Source organism: Sorex araneus, chromosome 2 (genome assembly GCF_027595985.1).
Source record: "Sorex araneus isolate mSorAra2 chromosome 2, mSorAra2.pri, whole genome shotgun sequence".
NCBI lineage: Eukaryota > Metazoa > Chordata > Mammalia > Eulipotyphla > Soricidae > Sorex > Sorex araneus.
In genome coordinates, this window is record NC_073303.1 from 151,186,064 (window position 1) to 151,209,528 (window position 23,465).

Sequence of the window (23,465 nt, forward strand, 5' to 3'; positions counted from 1 at the left end):
ATTGACACCATTCTATTTATAGTTATACATTCCTACAATATTATGTGAATCGTAATCTAATAAATCACATTTAAAACTGATATGACTTCTTGGGCCAGAGCAATTTGGTACACTGAATGGTACAGGCAAATGTGCTCTTGCCTTGCACATAGCTAACTTAGATTCAATCCCCAAAACCCCATATGGTCCCTTGAGTGATCCCTGTATGTAGAATCAGAAGTAATCCCCGAGAATTTCCAGGTGTGTTCCCCAAATAAGCCCCACAAATAAATTTAAAATAATATTGATATGATTTCTGTACGTACTAAGTTATGGTCTCATTTTGTCCATAAGCAACACATTCATTGACTCAGAAAAGTAATCAACTAGGGCAAAAAGATAATGTTCTAGCTTTGAATCTCATGATGAGAATAAGAATAGTTAAAGTTCATATTCACTTAATTTTAACTCAATTGAATATTATAAAGCTAAACCAAAAAGAAATTTAATATTTGTTACTTTTGTTTATTGCTGGTGAATCAAAATACATATTTCATTTTAGACATACCTGAAATTGTAGTCATTGTAGTCCATGTTCATTTTATCTGAAATATATTTAAAATAGACAAATTGAAAGAAATGTTTACATTTATTTTTCTAAAGAGGGCTAAATCAAGTTGTTCTGGCACTCCTGTTTAAACTAGGAGCAAAGATCTCTAATTTGAGGAATCATACTCCTTCTTCCTAATTTGGGTACAAACACAGTTCAGCTGGGCTGTGAGGTAGAGCCCAATGTGTGATATTTTGATGTAAGGGAAATTTGCAACCGCGAACTCTTGGACTCTTTTCTCTGTGTTTCCAGTCAGCAATGAGACAGAACTGGGTTGTCTGCGTTTGAAAACTACACTTTTCTTTCATTCTTTTCTAGTGCTGGTTTGAATAGGCTTTTATTCATTATCCTGTTACCTGCATCCCCCTCCCATCACCACCCCACTACCACCACAGCCAATTCCCTAGAAGGTTGCATGTCTTTTTGACATCTCCTCTAACATTTATTGGTAGGTGAACAATGACATAAAAATGATGTTCAAAAAGTTGTTGTGGGAGTGTTTTCATTTTTTTTTCATGCACCCAAATAGAGGTGAAGAGAAAAGGAGGGGTTCTAGAGATAAGAGACCTTTAAAAAGTTGGGAACAGCGTCTAACCAGCAAAGGAATAGAGTGCATTCCAAAAGAAAAGAAAGAGCATAGTATTGTGCAGAAAGAAGTCTGAATTATGATGAATATAAGATCATAAAGTCTTGGACAAAAGTATGTCCCAATTATCAACTGGCTTGCATGTCATGTTTCAAAGGTAAATAAAAAGGAAATGTTTTAGTTCAAGTTAAATATATTTGTATATCCTTAACTGAATAAAAGTAGCCATGAAAAATATTTTTCATGAACACTAATAGCTTCATAATGGAATTTTAGAGGAATTACAAAAACCATCAGGGTGGATTTTTAATTATTAAGATGAATATTATAAAGAAATCTCTGCTCATCAATAAGTTTTTCTCTGATGTCTACCTGAATATGGATATATGTGACTGTTACATTTTAATTGTTTTATTTACTTAAGCACTGGATCAAAGTAAAAAAATCATAATAGCTCTTCTTATAACAGTAAAATCTAGTATTATAAAAATCTATGACAATGAGAAGTAATAGTAACCATATGATAATTTTTAGCTTTTATCTGAAAAATATTTTGTGTTGGTAAAAAACAAGCCCCATCTTTTCAATTTATTAAAAACACTATTAAACAACTGAAGAGATTATTTTAAGTTATATTTATTCATGGCCAAGTTGAATTGGTCTATAGAATAGCTGCCAACTGATAAAGATTATTAAACAAAATTTTGCAAATTCACCACTTGGAGGATAAAATTAACATGTCACATGTTTTTATGTGTTTGGATGAATTCTGTGGAAGACCAAATGTAAGCGTTTGTAGAGAAAACATGAAGCAGCTATAGAATTAAAAATAATTAATATACTTTATTTGGAATTTAAAAGAAATATCCATCTTTTTATCATAAAAGCATGTTTTACAATTAAATATAAAGTTGCAGATTTTTTTATCTGTAATTATGTTACTGGCGAATATGAATTAATTACATGGAGAAATATAATATCAAAAAGCATGAGAAAAGTAGTTAATATAGACTAGAAATGTAAACTGGAAAAAACAAAGTACAAGTTGGTTTCTTTTTATATGAAGTATACAATTATATTCAGGTCCTTAACTATTCAAATTTGTCTGGAATCTAAATTCATATGCAAGACTTTAGTCAAATTATAACCTAATGCATCATGGAACTAACCAGAATTAAAAATCAAAAGATATTTGATTTGGGTATCTGTTCTTCGATGCTTCTGGCAAGGTACAACATACAAATTTTTTAAAACTCTAAGTCTCATTTATCCATAATGTGGGGATAATAATGCTTGTATTATAGAGTAGATGTGAAGAATAAGTAATTTCTATAAAATTATTTACAAAATGAGAGTTGTTGATATTATACCTGAGACATTTATATCATAAACAAGCCACAATTCAATTGTATTGATCTGAACTGAGAAGTCTGTTCACTGAAAAAATTAATTTTTTTATTTTTATTTTTTTTTATTGTTCCCAATATACTATAAAAGATTTTATTTTTTTTATAATTTATTTATTTTTAATTAGAGAATCACCGTGAGGGTACAGTTACAGATTTATACACTTTTGTGCTTATACTTCCCTCATACAAAGTTCGGGAACCCATCCCTTCACCAGTGCCCATTCTCCACCACCCGAAAACCCAACGTCCCTCCCACCCTCCCCAATCCCATCTCCCCCCCACCCCACCCTGCCACTGTGACAGGGCATTCCCTTCTGTTCTCTCTCTCTAATTAGCTCTTGTGGTTTGCAATAAAGGTGTTGAGTGGCCGCTGTGCTCAGTCTCTAGCCCTCATTCAGCCCGCAACTCCCTTCCCCCACATGGCCTTCGACTACAATGTAGTTGGTGATCGCTTCTCTGAGTTGCCCTTTCCCCGGAACGTGAGGCCAGCCGCAAAGCCATGGGGTCAACCTCCTGGTACTTATTTCTACAGTTCTTGGGTATTAGTCTCCCACTCTGTTATTCTATATACCATAGATGAGTGCAGTCTTTCTATGTCTGTCTCTCTCTTTCTGACTCATTTCACTCAGCATGAAACTTGAAAAAATTAATTTAAAACAAGTTGATATTACTAGGATTTTATTTTACATTAAAATTATAAATAAAACTTCATTGGGGGCTGTAGAGATAATACAGCAGTAGGGAATTTGCTTTGTACACAGTCACCCTTCGTCTGATCCCCAGAATATGGTCACTGAAGCCACACCTGGAGTAGTTTCTGAGTACAGAGCCAGGGTCTTAAGCACAGCCAGGTGTAGCCCAAAAAAGAACAAGGAAAAAAAACTATTGGAATGAAATGACCAAGTCTCTTTAATAAGATTGTTAACAGCTGAGAATTAATTTTAAAGAAAAGATTTAACTTAGTAAAATCAAAATAAACTTTTAGATGTGGATATCAGAAAGAAGAGTGAGATATGTAGAATAGGTAGAAGGGGTCTATTGGTGAAGAGTCCAGAGGCTGATGTATAATACTGTGCACCTGAAACATAACGTAATGTTCATCCGGTAAAAAGTGTAATGCATGGTACTGTTCAACAGTTCAGAGATTACAGCTTGAGAGGTAGAAAAAAGTTTGCCCTACTATCTGGACCTGTACATCTATTTTAAAATAATGACATGACTAATTATTCTAATTATCATTAGTAAGTTAAAAAGCATTTTTGCTTTTGCTATAAAACCATTGCCTTTGTAAAACACTGTGAAAAGAGCTGGCTAAGTTTTCATCATGGTCTCCTATGATTCAAATACAAACACTTGTGGTCATATTCATGATTGACAGAATGTGAGTAAACACTTGTGGTTTTTTTGTGGGTTTCTTTTTTCTTCTTTTTAGTGTTAACCTTTCCATGAGTAAGAATAGTGTATGGGTTAGTTTCTTTATATATTTTCAGGTTACAATGTGCTATAAGTTTCTAATGAATAGGATATGCCAAAGAAATTTAATGTCTGAGAAGTTGAGAATTTTTCTTTTATCCTTTTCAAAACAGAGAATAACAGCAGGGTGAAGAATATATTGTGGATCCAGGAGGACTCCACCAACTCAGGAGTGAGATTCACAGAGAGCTTAAACTGCTGAAAATTTTAGGTACACAGGGTTTTTTTTGCTGAAAACTCCAGGCCTTCTCAAAGTCAGAATGGATGAACTCCCCCCACCTCCTGGTACTTCAAGAAGACCAAGCAGCCACCTCCACATTTCACCACTGCCACGTAAACTCATCTATTTGGTCCAGAGACCCATTTATAAATAAGTCTCAAAAGAAATCATCTGGCAGCAAAAATGTCTTCAATACCCATTCCCAGCGGAGACCACCCAGGTGTTCTTGGGAGGAAGGTAGGCCAGCTCCTACCCTAGCAAAGCCCTCGAAGTCATACCCCTGCATCACAGCTGCCACCATGCCTCAGGCTAGACTGCATAGTTAAATGTTCTGGATTTTCTGAAGCGACATCTCCAAACACTGGCACGGACATCCCAGTAGTCCCAGATTAAATGGGACATAATGTAGAAACCAACCAAAAATCTGCACCTTTACATGCAATTTTTATGTGAAGTATACATTTATATTCATTTCCTTAACTGAACTTTAACTTAGGAGACTTAACTTGCCAAAAACAGCTCAGTATACCCTCAGACAAAGACTTATTGTCCTCATGATGAGATGCAACGATTTCCACAAACTTTCTTTTACTAAAGTATTTTTTGGTCATTCTATTAGCCACTTAGTGGTAATAAGAAATATAAAAATAAGTTAATATGAGCATGCTACAGGGGCAGGATTGAGGGGTGGTTGGGAAAAGAAGACAATGGTGGAGGAAAGATGATGATAGTGGTGGTAGGACTGGTGTTGGAATTGATGGCCTGTAATAAAACTTCATAAACAACTTCGTAAACCATATTGTTTAAATAAAGCAAGAAAAAAAGAATATATTGGGGCATGCAAAGGTTAAAAAAAAACAATGTATTCCTACCAGAAAAAGAAATGAATATAATCTTTTTAAAAACAGATTTATAGAAAGAATCACATAAAGCACGAAATACTTATTTTGGGTGAAAAGGGACAACTCCATTTCTAAAGCTTCTACCTAGCAATGCTACAAAAAACATGAAGGAGAGGCTTATCTTGTCTAACTGATTGAATGTGCAGATACTGTGCTGTCGCTGTGATAGATTTTCTTGTGTAAACTATTTAATACACTGGCAAACTTTTTCACTCCGTGTACACCAAGGTGCAGCCATATCTTGCAAGTTTCTTAACTACAAAGAACAGTAGGGGCTGATGCAAAAATAAAGTTGCTTGAGATCATTTACAGGGACATTGTGTTCACAGACCAAGTGGCAGAAAAGCTGGCAACTATGAATCTTTTCTTGTCTGTCTAGGAAAAACAAAACAGGGGAAGGATAAATCTTCAGAAGAGCTGGGAAAGAGGTAAACAGTTTGCACAGCTGAGCCCAATTCATCTGGTATCTTTAGATGAGAAAGATAGTGCTTCTTGCACAGTTGAAATAGAAAAGAATGGCAGTTTTTACTAATAATTGGGAGGAAATGGATAGAAGTTGGGCTATTGGGAAAGAGCTGTGGAGAAAAAAGGAAAGATGGAGAGAACAAAAGACCTTTCTTTAGTATCAAAAAACTCTGCTCCAGGGCTAATGGTAGCTTTGGGCATCAGTAAAGGACAAAACCCAGGGATGCACATCACTGCCTGAAATAATTTTTAATAGACTGAGATATTTAGGATTTATTCCATAAAAGCCTACTGAAACCTCTTATAAAAAGCTGTATGTGACTTAAACACAGCAGCTATTGCTAAAATCCAGGCTGTTTTACAAATGTGGTAAATAATACAGAGATGGGAATAAGAATAGTATAGCAGGTCTGGCAGTTTCCTTGCTCCTAGCCTCTGGGTTTGATCTCTGGCACCCCACATGATTCCCCAAGCCCTGAGAGCAGTGATCCTTGAGCACAGAGCCAGGCTTCACTACCATGAAGCCATAGTAAGTCCTTAATAAATATTTTTGAAAAGAAGAAAAGTATGGCCACCTGAGAAAAACATGATATGGCCCAGAACAAAGCTATTAAGAGCCCAGCACTATGCCAAGATATTTCCAAAAGCATGCTGGTCTACATGTCATTTGCCACATTTTATACATAAGAAAACAGAAGCTCAGGGCTAGGAGCTAGCTGGGGCTCATAACCTATATGTACAAAGCCCTGAGTCCTATCTCTGGCACTGTATGTGCATTGTGTTTCTCCACCCTGTGTTACCCTGGTGTTCCCCAGCACTGCAAGCAGTGCTATATTGCTGGGCCCTAACACTGAAGTATTTGGCCCCCAAATTGCTGGGATCCAGGCCCTCTGCATACTGCTTGGGAAGTACCCCCAACATCCCCCCGGCCTCCGCCCCCGCTATCCCCCACAAAAAAGAAAAGGAAAGAAAAGAAAAGAAAAGTGAAATTTAGAGTGAGTTAAATTATTCATACTAGATCTTCCAGGTAAAATACTGAAACAGAAGTTCTAGTCATATCAAGTTGACTTAAAGAGAAATGATATTAAAAACAATTATAGAAACTGAAATTGACACTTAAAAGTGAATCAAATACGTAATTTACTACTCCTTTTTAAAGAAATGTTCCTGCCTTGTTTATTATTACCAATAGAGTTACTTATGACTTTGTTGTTCTAAATCAACATTTACAACATAAATTACCTAAGTCGGTAAGAGTCTGAACTGTTAAAAGAAAATAATTAATCTAGCCTGAAAAACACACAAAAGACTATTAAGCTGTTGCCTTGTAGCAGTGGTAAGCTCATCTTTATAAGCGAATGGTTCCCCAAAGGAACTTGCATGGTGGATAAATGGTATGAACATGGAGAAGTAAGCTTAAATGAACACATTTCCAATTATGGGGATGCAGAAGTCTATCTGGTCCCTGGCCCCACATAAATCTCCAGTGGAAGATTATCAGTGACATTAATGAAATGGGGAGGCACTATCGCAAATGATTATTCTTGTCCTGCTTTCCATATTATTTCACCTGATAACTCTCAGATTACGTCTTTCTAATTTAGGTGGCAAAACTGTCTGCATTCGTAAAATGTATATTGAAAAATATAATGATATTAATCAATTGTACTAAGACCAGTGCTTCTTAGCTCATTTTTATTCTATAATAGACTATTTTTAGAAAATGTTTGAGTCATGTGTCTGAAAAAGTTAACTTAAAAAAATACTGAAATGTGTCACACATGAAACCCTATGCTAACAGTTCATAAGCCATGGTCCCTAAAATAAAATAAAAAATAAAATAAAACCTCTGTTCATTTTTATGAAATGAAGTTACAGAAAGTAACAATTCCTTTTGATCTGTGTTCCAGACCTAGGGAGTATGTGTGTTCACAAAAGTGTGTGGACACATTTGGTCGTGAGGTTGCTTCCCCACCGTGGATGGCCAATGGCAGTGGGTGAAAGAAGGAGGAAACAAACGGGGGCCAGGTTGGTTGGTGATCAATTGCTATTTATTCCAATCTCTAGTCTTCCTCTCTGCCTCCCAAGCTAGTCTCCCCCTGTCTCACATTCTCCTAATCTCTCCCTTGCCAGCCCCATCTCACAGTCTTAGTTATCAAGAACAATCACCAAGGGTTGAGGATAGCAATTACACATAGATGAGATAACATAATCAACTTATGTAAAGTCCTCCCTTCTGGGGAAGCTTTTTCTAAGACAAAGATCTCATCCTGCTAGGAGATCTGTTCAAGGGTAGAATTTCAACTAAGGGCATTTTCTCCTTCCCTTAGTCCATATCCATTTAAACAATTATCTTAAATTTACTTCTTAATAATCTTTCTAGTCATTTATATGAACACAGTGAGAGATATATTAAGCCGATAGGATGGCTCTCCTGGGGACATCTCAGTATATATCCCAGACTCTGGTCCTCAGTCCAGATCAGTCTTTCCTAACCCCAGCACGAGTTACTTCAATTACTTCTTTTTGAGTCATGGCAGTTTGTCCATGACCATGCTCTTCAATTACCCTAAGTTTTATGGTGCTTGACCTGTCCTTTTAAGATGCCAGGATAGCTTAAAGCTTGCCCTGGGTCCATTCAAGTCCCTTCATCGGGACCCTCTTTTGGGGTGGTAGGAACTAAAGGCAACTGGTGCTTGAGTTGAGTAAATATGACAGATTCCCAGGAGTAAATATTAGTCAGAATTAATTAACTTGAGTAACAAGAGCACAGCATCAACTGTCTTCCTGGGTCTATACAGAAAGGACACTGCTCTTAAAGTAAGCTGCAAAGGACATAAAGGAAAGAGAAAAGCAATATTACACTTAAAATTCAGAAATCTTCTGAAGAATCGGACTGTCACAGGATCTGATTAGGGGAAATGAGCGATTAACAGATAGGAGAGCAGAGCACAAAGAAGTTAAAGATGAAAAGGAACTCTTCAGGAACATTGTGATGTATGTTACTCAGTAAATATAAGCTCCTTGTGGGAGAGGAAAAAGGACCAGACCAACATTATCTAATAGGAGTGTTTGGTAGCAAGCCACCATTCAGACATTTGGCTGTTTTTTGTTTCTTTGTTTTTTAGTGCCTTTCTGATTCCAACCAATCTGGCTGTACTTTAGAGACCCCAACTGATGCTGAAAGATTTGATTAAATTTGAATGAAAACTTAAAAGAGCTAGTTTTCACTTTTCTTATCATGCATCCGAGAGAACTTGTATGACCAAATCATAATTAACTACTATTTCATGAATTTTTCAGTTGGAAGAAGAAAAATACATTATATCAGAATAATCTTTTCATACTGTGTACCCAAAGGCAGATGGCAGATTATAAAGCTGAGCCTGGGAGTATGTTTATATTAGTAATATGATCACATTCTTAAATTTAGAATTTAGTAGTAAATTTAGTAGTAAAAAAGAATCTTATAGATAGCTACAAAAAAAGTTATCCAATTGGAGAATATTTCATAAAATTGTCATTTTCTTTATGTTATCCAGGGACTTGGCCTCTATTCAAGCAAATATCATAGGCTATTTAAAAGCTGTCTTACCTCTTCGATGTGATTCCACATAGTAGGAAACATTGAAGATCAGTGATATCACCAAAGCCAAACCCAAGAAGGCTAGAATTGCCCAGACATAAAACTGGCATTCAGGGTTTCCTGGAAATAAAAGCAAAAATAAAAAGTAATACAGTAGTTACTATTTACATTTTTTGAAATAGGTATTCTCACAACTAAAACTGTTTGAATTTTAATTTAACCCTAGTGTCAGGGATACAGCTAAAGTGGTAGTAAAGCTTTTGTCTAGCATATGAGAGCCACTGGTACTGGATTCTCCTAACCCAGTGGCCCTCGAAGTGCCCAGGAACTGCCAGAGCTAGAGAGAGAATTCCAAAAGAGACATAGAGAGAGAGCAACAGAACCATTATGTATACTCATAGTAAGGGACAATTTCTCTGCCAATAAATTAATGTTAATAGCTAAAGTCTTCTTATCAATTTCATAATGGATGTGTAAACACAAAAAAGAGAAAGGGACCAGCAGGGCTCTATCTCTCCTGCTGCTCTCGTTTGGTAATCTCATGCCGCTTCCCCACTGGGGGAGGTTGATGGTGATGATGAGGCAGGCAAAGGAAGGAAGAAGGCCAAACTGGTTGCTCGATCAGTTTGTTTCGTTCTCTCTCTCTGCTTCTCTCCCAGTTCTTGATCTCTCTTTGGATCTTCCTCTATCTCCCTTTCTGCCCCGCTCACTCTCACTTCTTTCACCTTGTGCTCTGCTTATGTGTGTGCTACTGTGCTCTCTGCATCTGTCTCTGAGTCTGTCTCTCTGCGTCTGTCTCTGTGTCTGTCTCTCTGCATCTGTCTCTCTGTGTCTGTCTCTCTGTATCTGCTTCTGTGTCTTCTTCTATCTGTGTTGTCTCCTTCGCTTCTGTGTCTTCCCATGTGTCTTATGTGTCTTCTGTCTTCTTCCTCTGTCTTCTTCTTCTGCCTCTTTCTTCTGTCTCCTCTCAGTGCCCCACAGTCTCAGTTTATATAGCAAATTACATAGGGCGGTGGCACAAAGGTGGATTTAACATCAACAAATCAACAAAGAAGGGTAAGACCATTTCTTGACGAGATTTAAAAAATCTCATTTTAGGAAATCTCATCTAAGGAGATCCACTCAAGGGTGTGATTCCAAACAAGGGTGTGTCAGGGTGTGAGCTGGTAATCTACTTAAATAGTTATAGTAAATCTGCTTCCAATATTTCTAGCAATGTTATTCTGTATGAGCACAGTAAGAGATATAAAGTTTGTTTTTTCCTGAGGACATCTCCAGACCACAGTCTTCAGGCCAGGTTAATCTTCCTAACCCCAGCAGGGTCCTATTCTTGTCATTACCTTTGGATCATTACAGCATTGTCCATCATCATGCCCTCAACTTATAGTTGAGTATTGTGGCACTTTGGCCTGGCCCAATTTGATGCCAGGGTAGCTCACAGCTTGCCCTGGGTCCATTCCGTCCCTCATCGGGACCCTGCTTTTGGGGTGCTAGGAACTAAGGGCAACTGAGTCGAGAAAGCAGATGCCCAGGAGTAAATAATATTGGAGTCAATCAACTCCCAAGTTACAAAGCATAATATTAACTGTCTTTCTGTGTCCATACAGAAAGGACACTGCTTTAAGGTAAACTATGCAAAAGATACTAACTTACAATACAAGTTCAGAGAGTCTTTAGAAGGATATGATCTTACAAGATAACAGAATCTGATTATGAAAAGGTGATTAACTGTTTGGGAAGGAAGGTGCAGAGAAGAGTTTACAGATAAACAAAGGAATGGGAGTGTCTCCAGGAGTGTCTAAACCTAAGCCGCCTGTGGCAAGGCTAAAAGGACAAACTCTATGTTCTCCTACAATGGGTATTCATATTGAGTATTTACATAAGCACAGAAAAAACAAGCAAGTTTCCTTCATTTTTAGTGCTATGAAATGGATGACAATTTTAACCTGGCTAATAAAATTTTAAAACTAATGACTGATTCTAAAATTTTTAGTTCAAAGTCAAAAACATTAGACCAGAGATATGTACCAGAGACCCTAGTTTAAATTCCCTGTACCATCTATGGTTCTCTGAGCACTGTTAGGAGTAATACCAAGCACAAAGCCAGTACAGGGTCCCCCTCCCCTGTGAAAAACCAGGAATGCCCAAATTCCCCTGGAATCATGAACAGATGTTTTTCTCATTCTTTTCATCCTTAGGCTCATATATTGTTCGATTTTGATCAGACTATTTTTTTTTCACTATTAATTTCTATATATGATGCAATATATTTGGATAAATAATTTAAGAGTCATGTTATCCAGTTTTTTCAAGATTGGCCACAGGGAGATTTTTTTTTTACACTATTTAGAGTCCCATGAAAGATAGTAGAGGGTTGACACATCTCTCATTTCTTCTAGGAAGGCCTCATTTTTTCATGTCCTTTTAGTTTTTGTTTTGAGGAGGTATGGAGGCCACATTCTGCAATGCTCAGGGATTAGTCCTGGTTTTATACTTAGGGATCATTCCTTGCAGTGTTCAGGGGACTATACAGGATGCCAGCATTGAGATCAAACCTAGGTCTACCGTATGCAATGCAAGATCTTTACTACCTATGCTATCTCTCTGACCCATTTTTCATTTCTGAGCCAAAAAAAGGGGGTTTAGTGGGATGTGTGGAAATTTCCCTTGCCAATGTTTATTGAATAATTATGCTCATGTGTTAAAGAAAACTGACATAAAAAAACTGACATAAAATATTGCAAAAAACTCAGTCATGAAGGCCTGAAATGATGGTACAGAAAAGACTGAGAAGGTGTTAAGAACTAAAATATATGCTAAACACATAAAAAATAAATCCCTCCAAAAGATGAGAAAGAAAGCAGATCATAAAAGGAAACCTATAGAGGAAAATAAACATTTGTATAAATAATTAAATTGAGGTAATAAGTTCTGATAAATTGTACAGAAAAATGCCTAGGAATTATATATGCACTGCACTAAAATCATTCATAGAATTATGATTCTGAATTTAAATTTTTATAAATATATTTAATACATATTGTATAGCTTACATATAACACATATAAATACATATGTATGTATGCATATATATAACTAGATAGGAGTCAATGCCCTTGTAAGACTAATCCAAGAAGACTAATTTGCAATTTTATGATATACATTTATGTATTCAGCCTGTAGGAATTAGACCTCAATTCTCTGTAGGAACTATGCTCTATAGGCAGTAATGAATACAGAATATTTGCACTCAAGAAACGTTTTTTAGCTGAAGACAATGGTGTGTAAATAGATCATTATAAATGTAAAGTGAAAACAGCTACTATGAAGATTGTATTTCTTCAAAGTCCCAATTTTCTCACTTTGTGATTGCCCCAGAGTAGAGAACATTTTAGGTCCTTCAAAGAAATCCAAATAGACCCAATTAACAGGGCAGACAAACATTGAACAGAATGGAAATAGGTTTTCCTTAATCTGTATTCAAGACATCAAGTGAAGAATCCATAAACCAAAATGTTCTTTGTGCTGCTCTATTTTACTAACTTTTTTTTTTGGTGGGGGGAGGGGGAGTGCGGTTCTCAAGTCATGTTCAGGAGGCCTGACCAGCAATTCTCAGCCCAACAGGTTGTTGCTTTCACTTAAGAACTGAAGATGTAATGCTGCTCAGGAAGACCCAGGCAACACCCAGCCGCGTGCAGAATTGCACCCAGAGCCCCAGAGCTGCACCCAGTGATGCTAGGGGAGGGGAGAGGATGGGGGATAAATCATATGATGTTAAGAATAGAACCCATGGTCCTAACCTCTTTAATGCCTCCTAGTCTCTTCACTAACTTTACACATCTCAAATTTCATGTTTGAATTGTCTCTTTTTGTGAGTTCACAAAGTGTGGGGGGTGTGACTCCTGCATTCAGTGGTTGTGAGCCATGGCTCCATCCTTCCCAGACTTCCACAGCAGAGGAACAAAGAGATGGGGGACCACAGACTGATGGTGAAAATGGCCCATTTAATGCAGGGTATTTAGCATAATTAAAAAACATCTGAAGGGGTTTGAGGTATAGGACTGCATATAGGTATGGTTGATCATTTACAGAGGTAAAACATTTCAGCAGAGGCAATACTCTTGGGGAGATTAACTCAAGGAGACACACTGTCTCCCACAGACATCTATATTGCTTTTCTCTTTCCCTTAAGTTTTGCATATTAAACAATGAAGTTTACTTCTATAATGATACTTGTAGTTATTTGGATAAACACAGTAAGTGATAAAGATTCTAAAATTTAGTTCTCTGGACTCCAAGTGCAAGCAAGGCTTTTACTGTAAATCCCAGACTAAGTCCTCAGGCCAGTTCAGTTTGTCCTTCCCCATGGGGGTCTTATCTCCTAAGTCATAACAACTTGCATCAAGAATGTGCTTTTATGCTTTCTAGACTGTCCCATTTTGATGCCAGGGGAGCTTCACCGCTCACCTTGGGCCCATCCCAGCTCCGTGGCTGGACCTCCTTTTTGGGGTATTAGGAACTACAGCAACCAAAGCTTGAGTCAAGTAATTATGAAAAATGCCCAGGACATTTCATAGTCAATCAATTCCCAAGTATTAGGAACAGCATAGCATTAAAGTATTTCTGTGTTTAAACCAAAACATTGCTCCTTAGTAAAATATAAAAAGGATATAGGGGAAAGAAAAAAGCAGGCAACTTACTATAAGTACACAGTACAGAATTACCAGAAAGTTTTGGCTTATAAGTAACCAAAACTAATGTGGAAAACTGTGACAATGAGCAGTAAAACACAAAGAAAAGGTTAAAGATAAACTCAGGGAATCAGAGGTGCTTGCAAGAGCACTGTAAGCTTCTCTGGGAGAAGGAAAAGAGACATTCACTGATGAAGCTTAAAACACTTAGGGCTAATATTCAACATTTTATGAATACTTGATAGGCTATTGAACAATCTATCATCAGTGATGTTTATGTCAGTTATCTCCTTTCCTCCCCTCCCTCCCTCTCTCCCTCCCTCCTCTCTCTCTCTCTATCTCTTTCTCTCTATCTTTCTCTCTTCCTTTTTTCTAGGAAGAGGGTGGTGATCATCCAAATTATTACTCAGGAGTTACTCCTGGGGTACTTTAAGGATAAGAGTTCAAATCCTCTCAAATGAAAAGCATGCACACAGTCTTTTTGAGTTTTCTCCATAGCCCTTTTCTCTATTTTCAATTCAATGTAGTAGTCATAAAAAAGATTGACAATGGAAAGTGTACATTGATGTGTATTTATAATATACATGGTAGTTCAAGGTATGTTTTTCTCATTTGTAGAGAATTTTATAATTTAGCATGATCGACAGTTTTTCTCCGATTTAGGAATCTATAATTCCAATTTATCTTATTTTCCTAGACTTTGTTCCTTTTGTATTGTTATGTGAGCTTTAAGTAGGACAATTTTCAGTGAAAAGCTTTTTGTTTCATGATGCTCTTGATATCTTTCATATTCTTATTGCCAATAGTAAATGGAACTGTTATGAAAACATACACAGAAACTAAAAGAAATGCAAATGTTCAACATCAATTTTTATAAATGTATGCATGCATGCATACACATTCTCAAACACACATTTTATACTTCTCCTTGCCCATTTCTTTTCTTTGTGTAATATAGCTATTACACATCCAAATATCTATTCAGTACACAAAGTGTTTCTGATAACATTAGGTGTATAAAGTACTTAAAATGTATTGCTCAACAAATATAATTCATTGATTGAATTTCTTTCACTTACTGTTTTTATTAATTAAAATTATTTAAATCCTACTAACTTAAATTTATTATTTACTCAATTAAAAATGCCAAAAGTCTTGAGAAGTTAGAAATATGGTGATAACAGCTGAAAAAACATTATTTAAATCTCTAACCAGCTTTCAACTGCCAGAGGCTAATAGTAGTAGGTTTGATTTTAAGACCTATGACTCCTTAAAGCCAAAATTACTTTGCAGGTACTCTTTAAAATTTACAATTACATAAGCACTGGAAAGAAATCCAGCTAAACAAATGTAAAGTCTCTCTATTAGCAGATGTGATTGATACAAAAATCTTTACTTAAACAATTATAAATTGAAAGGACATAAATTTCATTCATAAATGTTTCTCCTTAAGGGAGGTTTGTAGTGGTGATAAGTATATGATTTTATAGTACATAGAGTATAGTCTTTCTTGAGTATTTCTCTCCTTTAACTTTAAAACTGTCAGAACAGCAACTATCTCTTCTTTGATTTCCATGAATGTGTATATTTATACATTCATATTTATATGAATGTATATATGCATTCTCCAGAGAATTCAGAGTAAGTTCTGATATTACAATTCCCACAGAATCTTCTTATAAAGTGAGATTTTCTTGCTGTGCTTATGGTCTAGTGTATTAAAGTCATAGATAGGAGCACTAGAAGGAATTCCCAAATCTAGTCCCTGGCTTGCCAGTAAATAAGATAACGCTTTTAATGGAAAATTTGAAAGCTGCCGGCTTTTAATGAGTATCTATTATGAGCAGGGGGATGTCAAGTAAGACTGTGATAGGAAGAGAGGAAATAAAACTATGGAACTTTGGAATATCTCTTGCAGAACAATGCGGGTTAGAGGGAATGAGAGAAGGAATTTAAAACCCAGGTGAACACCAAGTAAAATGTGATTGGAGGTCATGTGGGGGAAAGATGATGCGGGCCCAATATAGACTAGAGACTGAACACAATGGCCACTCAACACCTTTATTGCAAACCACAACACCTAATCAGAAAGAGAGAACAAAAGGGAACACCCTGCCATAGTGGCAGTGTGGGGTGGGGGGAGACAGGACTGAGGAGGGGGGGAGGGATGTTGGGTTTACTTTTGGTAGAGAATGGGCACTGGTGAAGGGATGGATTATCAAACTTTGTAAGGGAGAAACATGAGCACAAAAATGTATAAATCTGTAACTGTACCCTCACGTTGACTCACTAATTAAAAATAAACTATTAAATTAAAAAAAATAAATAAAACCCAGGTGACTTTTTACATATCTGAATCTCACTAAGCTAATTGTAAAACTGGAGTTCAAGGTCCATCTTTGTGATAACAAGGTACTCTTTCTAGTACATTATGATTCCTCCAAACCAACATTTACAGAATTTAACTGAAGAAAGCATAAACATAGGAGAGGGATGGAGGAGAGCTTTGAGACACTATGTTATCCTATGGATTATTTGTAAGAGCCTCTGAAAATGTCAAGGATGTGTGTAAATTCAATATATATTTCTTTAATGTTTTAAGAGTGCTTACCAATTGCTTTTCTTTTTAAAGTTTAGGAATTCTGAGAAAATTAAATGGAAAAATTGTACCTGGAAAAGTGTCAACTTATAATATTTATTATTAAGAAATATATGAATGCTTATTTATCAGAATTTTAAGAAATAAACTTATTAATAAGGAATTTTCCTTATTATTTTAATTCTCATTTATTAATAAGAAATTTAAAGTATTATATCTACACTTTCCTAGAATGACTTTTTCTGAAATCAGTGGCAAACATTAGTACTGCAGCACTGTCATCGTGTTTTTCGATTTGCTCAAGTGAGCACCAATAACGTCTCCATTGTGAGACTTGTTACTGTTTTTGGCATATGGAATATGCCATGGGTAGCTTGCCAGGTTCTGCCATGCAGGTGATCCTCTTGGTAGCTTGCCGGGCTCTCTGAGAGGGACAGAGGAATTGAACCTGGGTTGGCAGCTTGCAAGACAAACGCCCTACCCACTGAGCTATCACTTCAGCTCATTCTACCAGGGGCAAATCCATGGCAAACATTACTTAAAGAAAATGATGAAATATTGTCTTAGACAAATCTGACAAATCTTTAAAAACATCTGACTTAAAGGATGATTAATAAATTAGTCTCTTAATTTGTTCTACCTACGCTCTGAATGAAACACTGCAATTGTCTCAAAAAGGTGATTGAGAGGCCAGAACGATAACATAGTGAGCAGATCCCTGGTTTGATGTGTGGCATCCCATCCAGTTCCTGAGTCCTACCAGGAGTGATCCCTGAGTGCAGAGCCAGGAGTAAGTGCTGGGCACTGTTGGGTGTGGCCCCCAAAAGCCAAAAAGGCAAATGTGTAATGTGTAAATAGTGAATCATAGTTTAAACAAATTAGTACTAACCCAAAGGAGTAGTTATCATTGTTTGATTCAATGACTGGTGACTGCAGAAATACAAGTGGAACTTATGATAGAGGTACATGGGCTAATATAGTGACTTCAAGACAATTGAAGAAGGTAGAAGTGAAGATTTGGATGGTTCTTCTTTATACATTGCTTAAAAATATTTTCACAGTTTTTTACACACATTTTCCTTTTTACTTCATAGATATAAATGTATTTAGACATATTTTTAATAACTTCTGATTCTCTTTAACTTCAGGTTTTTTTCAAGGTCTACACTTTAATAACAAATATTTTATTTTATTTTATTTCTTCAGTGGAATTATAGAACCTTTTAAATGACAATGAAGTACTCCAATATAGAACTTGAATGGAATATATCTGAACTCTGAAATGCTATAGAGCAAATTTTACCACCTTTCTTATAAATATAAAATTAATCCTGGAAATAATTAAATATCACATTCACTGCCTTCAGGCTTCCCACTCTTCCATCATCTCATAGCTACTAGCTCAGAGAAATTGCTGAAATTGAGAAATTGAGAAATTTCTCATAGTATTTTCCTTTTCCACAGCCATGCTCAAGGCCACTCTCCACACGTTCAGATGAGTCTCATGAAAGAAGGGACTGGCAGAGGAACCCAGGTGTTCAGGAACCGGGGCTGAGATCTCCAAGCCTGCTCGGATTGGGACTGGGCCTTCTCCACCCAGACCCTCCATTTTCCAGTAGCTTGGCAACCACACCCACAAACTGCCCCCAGCGCCGTGTAATCCCACCAATGGCCAACATCCAGAGACTATAAGACCAAACTCTTGGAAGAGAGTGAAACAGTCTTTTGCCCCCCCTCGCCTGGCTGCCTTCACGGGGGCCCCTCAGAGGGGACCGGTTGCCTTTCCCTCCTACCCCAAGCAGAGCCTTGACAGTTGAAGACCTCTGGAACCCAGCCATAGCCATGCTCAAGGCCACTCTCCACACATTCAGACGACCCTCATGTATGAAGGGACCGGCAGAGGAACCCAGGTGTGCAGGACCCGGGGCTGAGATCTCCAAGTCTGCTTGGATTGGGACTGGGCCATCTCCACCCAGACCCCCTATTTTTCAGTAGCTTGGCAGCCACACTCAAAAACTTCCCCTGGCGCCGTGTAATCCCACTAATGGCTAACATCCAGAGACTATAAGACCAAGATCCGGAAGTCCAAGCTTTGTAGCCACGCAACATCTTCCCCCTCTTGGAGAACCTGACAAGCTACCAAGAGTCTATTTCCCGCATGGGAGAGCCTTGCCAGCTCCCCATGGCGTATTCATATCCCAAATACAGTAAAATATATATACATACCTCTTGGAGAGCCCAGCAAGCTACCGAGAGTATCCCGCCAGCACAGCAGAGCCTGGCAAGCTACCTGTGGTGTATTTGATATGCCAACAACAGTAATGATAGGTCTCATTCCCCTGACCCTGAAAGAGCCTCCAATCGTTGGGAAAGACGAGTAAGGAAAGGCTGCTTATATCTCAGGGCTGAGTGTAATAAAGATGCTACTAGTGCCCACTCAAGTAAATCGATGAACAACAGGATTTCAGTGATACAGTGACAGTGATTTCCTTTTTTTATTTTCCCAATCATTGTAAAAGATGAGTGAGGAGAGGCTCTTAAAATCTCAGGGCTGAGTGTAATAGAGACGTTACTGATGCCCGCTCGAGTAAATGGACGAACACCAGGGAGACTGATTCTAGCAAAAGTAAAATAATTGTCTTTGTCTTATGATGATGTATATACATGTAGAAGATAGAGTGAAAATCATAGTCAGCTCATGCTCCTTGGGTGATTAATTCAATCAAGTGATTTTAAAATCCAGGAAACAAAACACTGCACTACAGATATTATAGCATATGACATCTCTATAAACTGCTTATGTAAATTAGTAGTAGAGTATTGTAAGCACAACAATTAAGCAAAAGATAGAATCAGACAAATCACAAATGATAGAATTATACACAGTTTTAATTATCCTGCAAAAAAAGTTCAATTTCCTTATACTCAAAGTGACAGAGGATGAGCATGTTGTGCTTATGAAATTAGCAAAGATTTTTAAAGACCCTATCAGTAGGTTAAAGCGAACATTTCAAGAATTAGACAGAACTGGCATCAACTCTTGGAAAGCAGTTTGACATTAATGAAACTTCAATGTTCATAACTTTTTCTCAGTAATTCCAGTTCTAGAAATCTTTCCTAAAAATAATTTTAACATAAAATATATCTTTTATAATGTAAAATATTAAAAAAATCTTGACACATTATTTTTTCACATTAAATAAATTATAATTAACTGAATAGATGTTATTTTGTGCACTTATTTTAAATAATTAGGCAGAAGTTATCTACAAAAAAGGAAATATAATTCATTTCAATTTTAAAGAGCATGTTATAATTTTAGTGAAAAGAGCAAAAAAGATGGATATTGGATATTATGTACATTATTATTTTAGTGGTGAAAGGTAAATCATTTAGGATGAAGATAAATAAAAGTTAGAAGAAAATAGATCTCATGGTTTTATAAGTGATGAAATTATGTAATTTTTAAAGATTTATTTTACAATTTTCCCAACTATAGACTATGAATGTCTACTCTTACAAGCAAAAATACATTTATTAAAGAAATTAGAGGAAATAAGATGATAAAGGAGCAACGAACCACCAACATAGAACTCAACTAACTAATGTAGAAGCAACTCATTCCACAATGGATCAAATTTTCACTGATCTTTAAAAAATTGTCATCTCTCAGAATGTTGACTATTGGGGTGACTTCTGGGAAAACAGCATAGTACCCAAACTCTAAGGACTTATAGTGTGGCTATATCCTAGACTGCTATATAAACAAATTGCACTAATGAAAACAATGTTTGGTCAACAAAATTTAAGTACTTTAAATGAACTAGTGTTAATGAACACTTAATAAATAGAAACAGGTAACTTTATGTCATAAAATATTGCCCAAGAATATATCCAAAAAACATCCACTAATGTATTTCAAAAATTGTTCTAATTATGCAAAATATTATATAACATTAAAGAACTAATTGTGTAAAGAAACTTACTTTCTAAATCTTAAATATATTTTTCTTAAGGATTTTCAAATTTTGAAGTGAATATTTTAGACTAAAAAAGGAATAAAAGTTTGCAGTGCCACTTACCTGACATACTTTTTTTCTTAGAGAAATCCTCATGTAACCAAGTGTATTGATTAAAAATGCTCCCAACAAACTTCTTTTTTTTAAGCGATGCTGCTTTGTTCTGTTAGAAGTAGGGCAATAAAGCCTTACTTTATCTGTATCTTAGGCTCTTTTTTTGCTCTTGCTCTCTCGATCTCTCTCTTATGTTTCTTAAAATCTTTGTGTGTACTTTGTTCAGTTGCAAACAGGAAATGTGGTGATAGAGTTTCTGAAACCAGTAAGCCCTTAAATTTGAGGGTACTGTTAAAAGGAAAATCCCACATGCCTCTGTTTCTGGTATTTGAATTTTCATCAATCATTTTATAATTTAAACATAAAAAAGGAAATAAATATATGAATTAGACTAGTAGGGGTTTTCTATCCCTGGAGAAAAGTCACGGAGTCCTAAAGTGAATCAAAGTGGCTTTGACCTGAATATTTGATAAAATATTCTAAACAGCGAGGAAGGAGGTTACAGTAAGAAGCCCCCAGGTGTGCTGATCTGTTGGCCATGTGGTTTTTGCTTGGTGGGGTGGGGGGTTTGTTTTTGAAGCATAACAGAGGAAAGGATATTTATGTATGGTGTACATTATACTGGTATGAGATTTCTTGCCAACCCTCACCAATGTCAGATCCTCCGTCCAACCCAGGTCATTTGGCAGGAAGCTCCAGCTGTTTACTACTACTCCTCTTTCAATTTCAGAAATTCTTAGATGCAAGTGTGCATAAACATGATATGTAGTACAAGTTTTGCATGCATATTTCTGAGATCTATTTGAATCAGAATATTTGGAGTAGAGCCCAACTTGCTGGACTAACGTATCCATGCTCACTTTAATATGAGTATTCTGGATAATACTTTGAGAAATTAATTAATATGGATGATTGGTACATGTAATAACATATAGCATATAACATACATATAAAAATTAGATTTTTAAAAAGCAAGACTTAAAGTTACACAGCAAGACAATAACAAAGCCTTGAGGGAGAACTGATCCACTCAACTGGGTAGGTGGGGGGAGCAGGCACGACTGAAAGGGAGGGGCATTAGGGCCCTTGGCGAAGGGATGTGGGCACACTGGTGATAGGTGTGGTGTTAGAATTATGTGAATGAGAAACCATTATAAACCACAAAATCTCACTTAAAATAAAAACATTTTCTGCGTGCAGAAAGTAGACTATAGACCGAACATGATGGCCACTCAATACCTCTATTGCAAACTACAACATCCAACAGGACAGAGAACAAAAAGGAATGCCCTGCTGCAGAGGCAGGGTGGGGTGGTGGGGATTGAGGTGGGAGTGGTGGGAGGGATACTGGGAACAGTAGTGGAGGAGAATGGGCACTGGTGGAGGGATGTAAACCAAATACAAACATAGAAGTTCATAAGTTTGTAATTGTACCTCACAATGATTCACTAATAAAAATTAAAAAAAAACATTTGAAAGGTTAAAAAAATATATGGCGATGGAAAATAATGAAGAGCTGAATCCAAGATTTCCAATTAACAATCTGACGCCTATCTGTAGGGTGGTCTTGAGGTGTTGACCTTTGATTCAAAAAGAAGATAGTCTTCAGGTTGGACAGAAGTCCCAGGCTCAAAAGGAACTGAATGGATTTATTTGGCAGGACCTCTGTTCCCTTTTCTTATCCAAGACAACTTAAAATCCCTGCTTAGCCTTTCCCCAGACACAGAGCCTAGCCAGAGGTTTATAGAGTCCCTCCAGGAGCTCACTCCAATAAACTTCTATTTCTCTATTTTTCCACTTTACTCATCTCTGCCCCTCTGTGCACCGAGTTAGGTCAGCAACCTATCAAAGGGGTCTTAAGCATAAACAATTATGTGTGAAAATTCCCCATACTGAAGGAAATCAATGCAGAGGATGAGACAAGAAGGAAAAAAGGAAGCTTCCATCTGGTTGATCTGAATATATAACACAAATTCAGAAATAATAAAAACAATAAGCTATTTATTAGTTAGTTTTAGTTGCAGAGGTCAAGATCCCGATGCTTTAGAAAGACTTAGCAAAAAAGCAAGAATTAGTGATTCACCTGGGAGGTATGTCTCTCAGGAAAACATATTAGAAGCCAAACTTTGCAGCTGGGACAGTATCTACCCACAAGCTTTCTTGCATAAAGTCTATGTCTATACTCTCACATGTCTGTGGATAAAGAAGAGACAAAGACAGAGACAAAGTGGATAGCCATTTTTTAATCAATGAGATAGCTAAATGATTAGCTAATAGCCTAAAAGAGATCAAGTCCATGATTAGCATCTCTAAAATATTAAATCTTAGACCAATAAAATTTAACCACTTCAGATTTTCTAATTGTTAAAATAGTTTTGAAAACCCTGCATTATAATTCTCAATGATTTATCCTCATTTTATAGACTTATATAAACAGAATATAATGCAAGATTGTCTAAGACCACACAGAAACTCTGTGAGTATACATTAGATAATCCATAGATGTTTGAAATTTGCCAGGAAATGGTACGTTAGCCTTTCATTAAATATAGATGGTTAAGCACATAAAGACATTATAAGAATATTAAAAGGCCTATGGATATGTTTGTGATAAAATATATTATTAAGTGCATTCAGAGATTTGATTGATAGCTTCATGAGCTATGTTCAAATAATAAATAAACATGAGGTTCTGCAGTACTTCTTTAATAAGATGGGTTATCAAAATGAAATTTAGAAGATAGCTGGCCTAAGCACAAATGTTCTGACAAGCTTGAGCAGTTAGAAGTGTTGTAGAAAATTTGGGGGAGAGACATGAGGCTTTGATAGGCATCTGTCAAGAAATGAGAATTTTAAGACCAACAAAATTGAG

At 36.5% G+C, this 23,465-nt stretch overlaps 1 protein-coding gene across 1 annotated transcript in view; it reads right to left on the reverse strand.

Annotated features, from left to right (window-relative positions):
• LOC101551554 (T-cell receptor-associated transmembrane adapter 1) overlaps positions 1–20,652 on the reverse strand; it is a 38,952-nt gene extending 18,300 nt beyond the window's left edge. Inside the window, exons 1-3 of the mRNA XM_055124514.1 lie at positions 20,603–20,652; positions 9,240–9,350; positions 548–584 (exon numbers count right to left, since the gene is read on the reverse strand). Of these exons, the coding sequence (XP_054980489.1) occupies positions 548–584; positions 9,240–9,350; positions 20,603–20,609 (155 nt within the window). The 5' untranslated portion in view covers positions 20,610–20,652. The remainder of the gene's footprint in view (positions 1–547; positions 585–9,239; positions 9,351–20,602) is intronic.
• Positions 20,653–23,465: the final 2,813 nt, after the last annotated feature.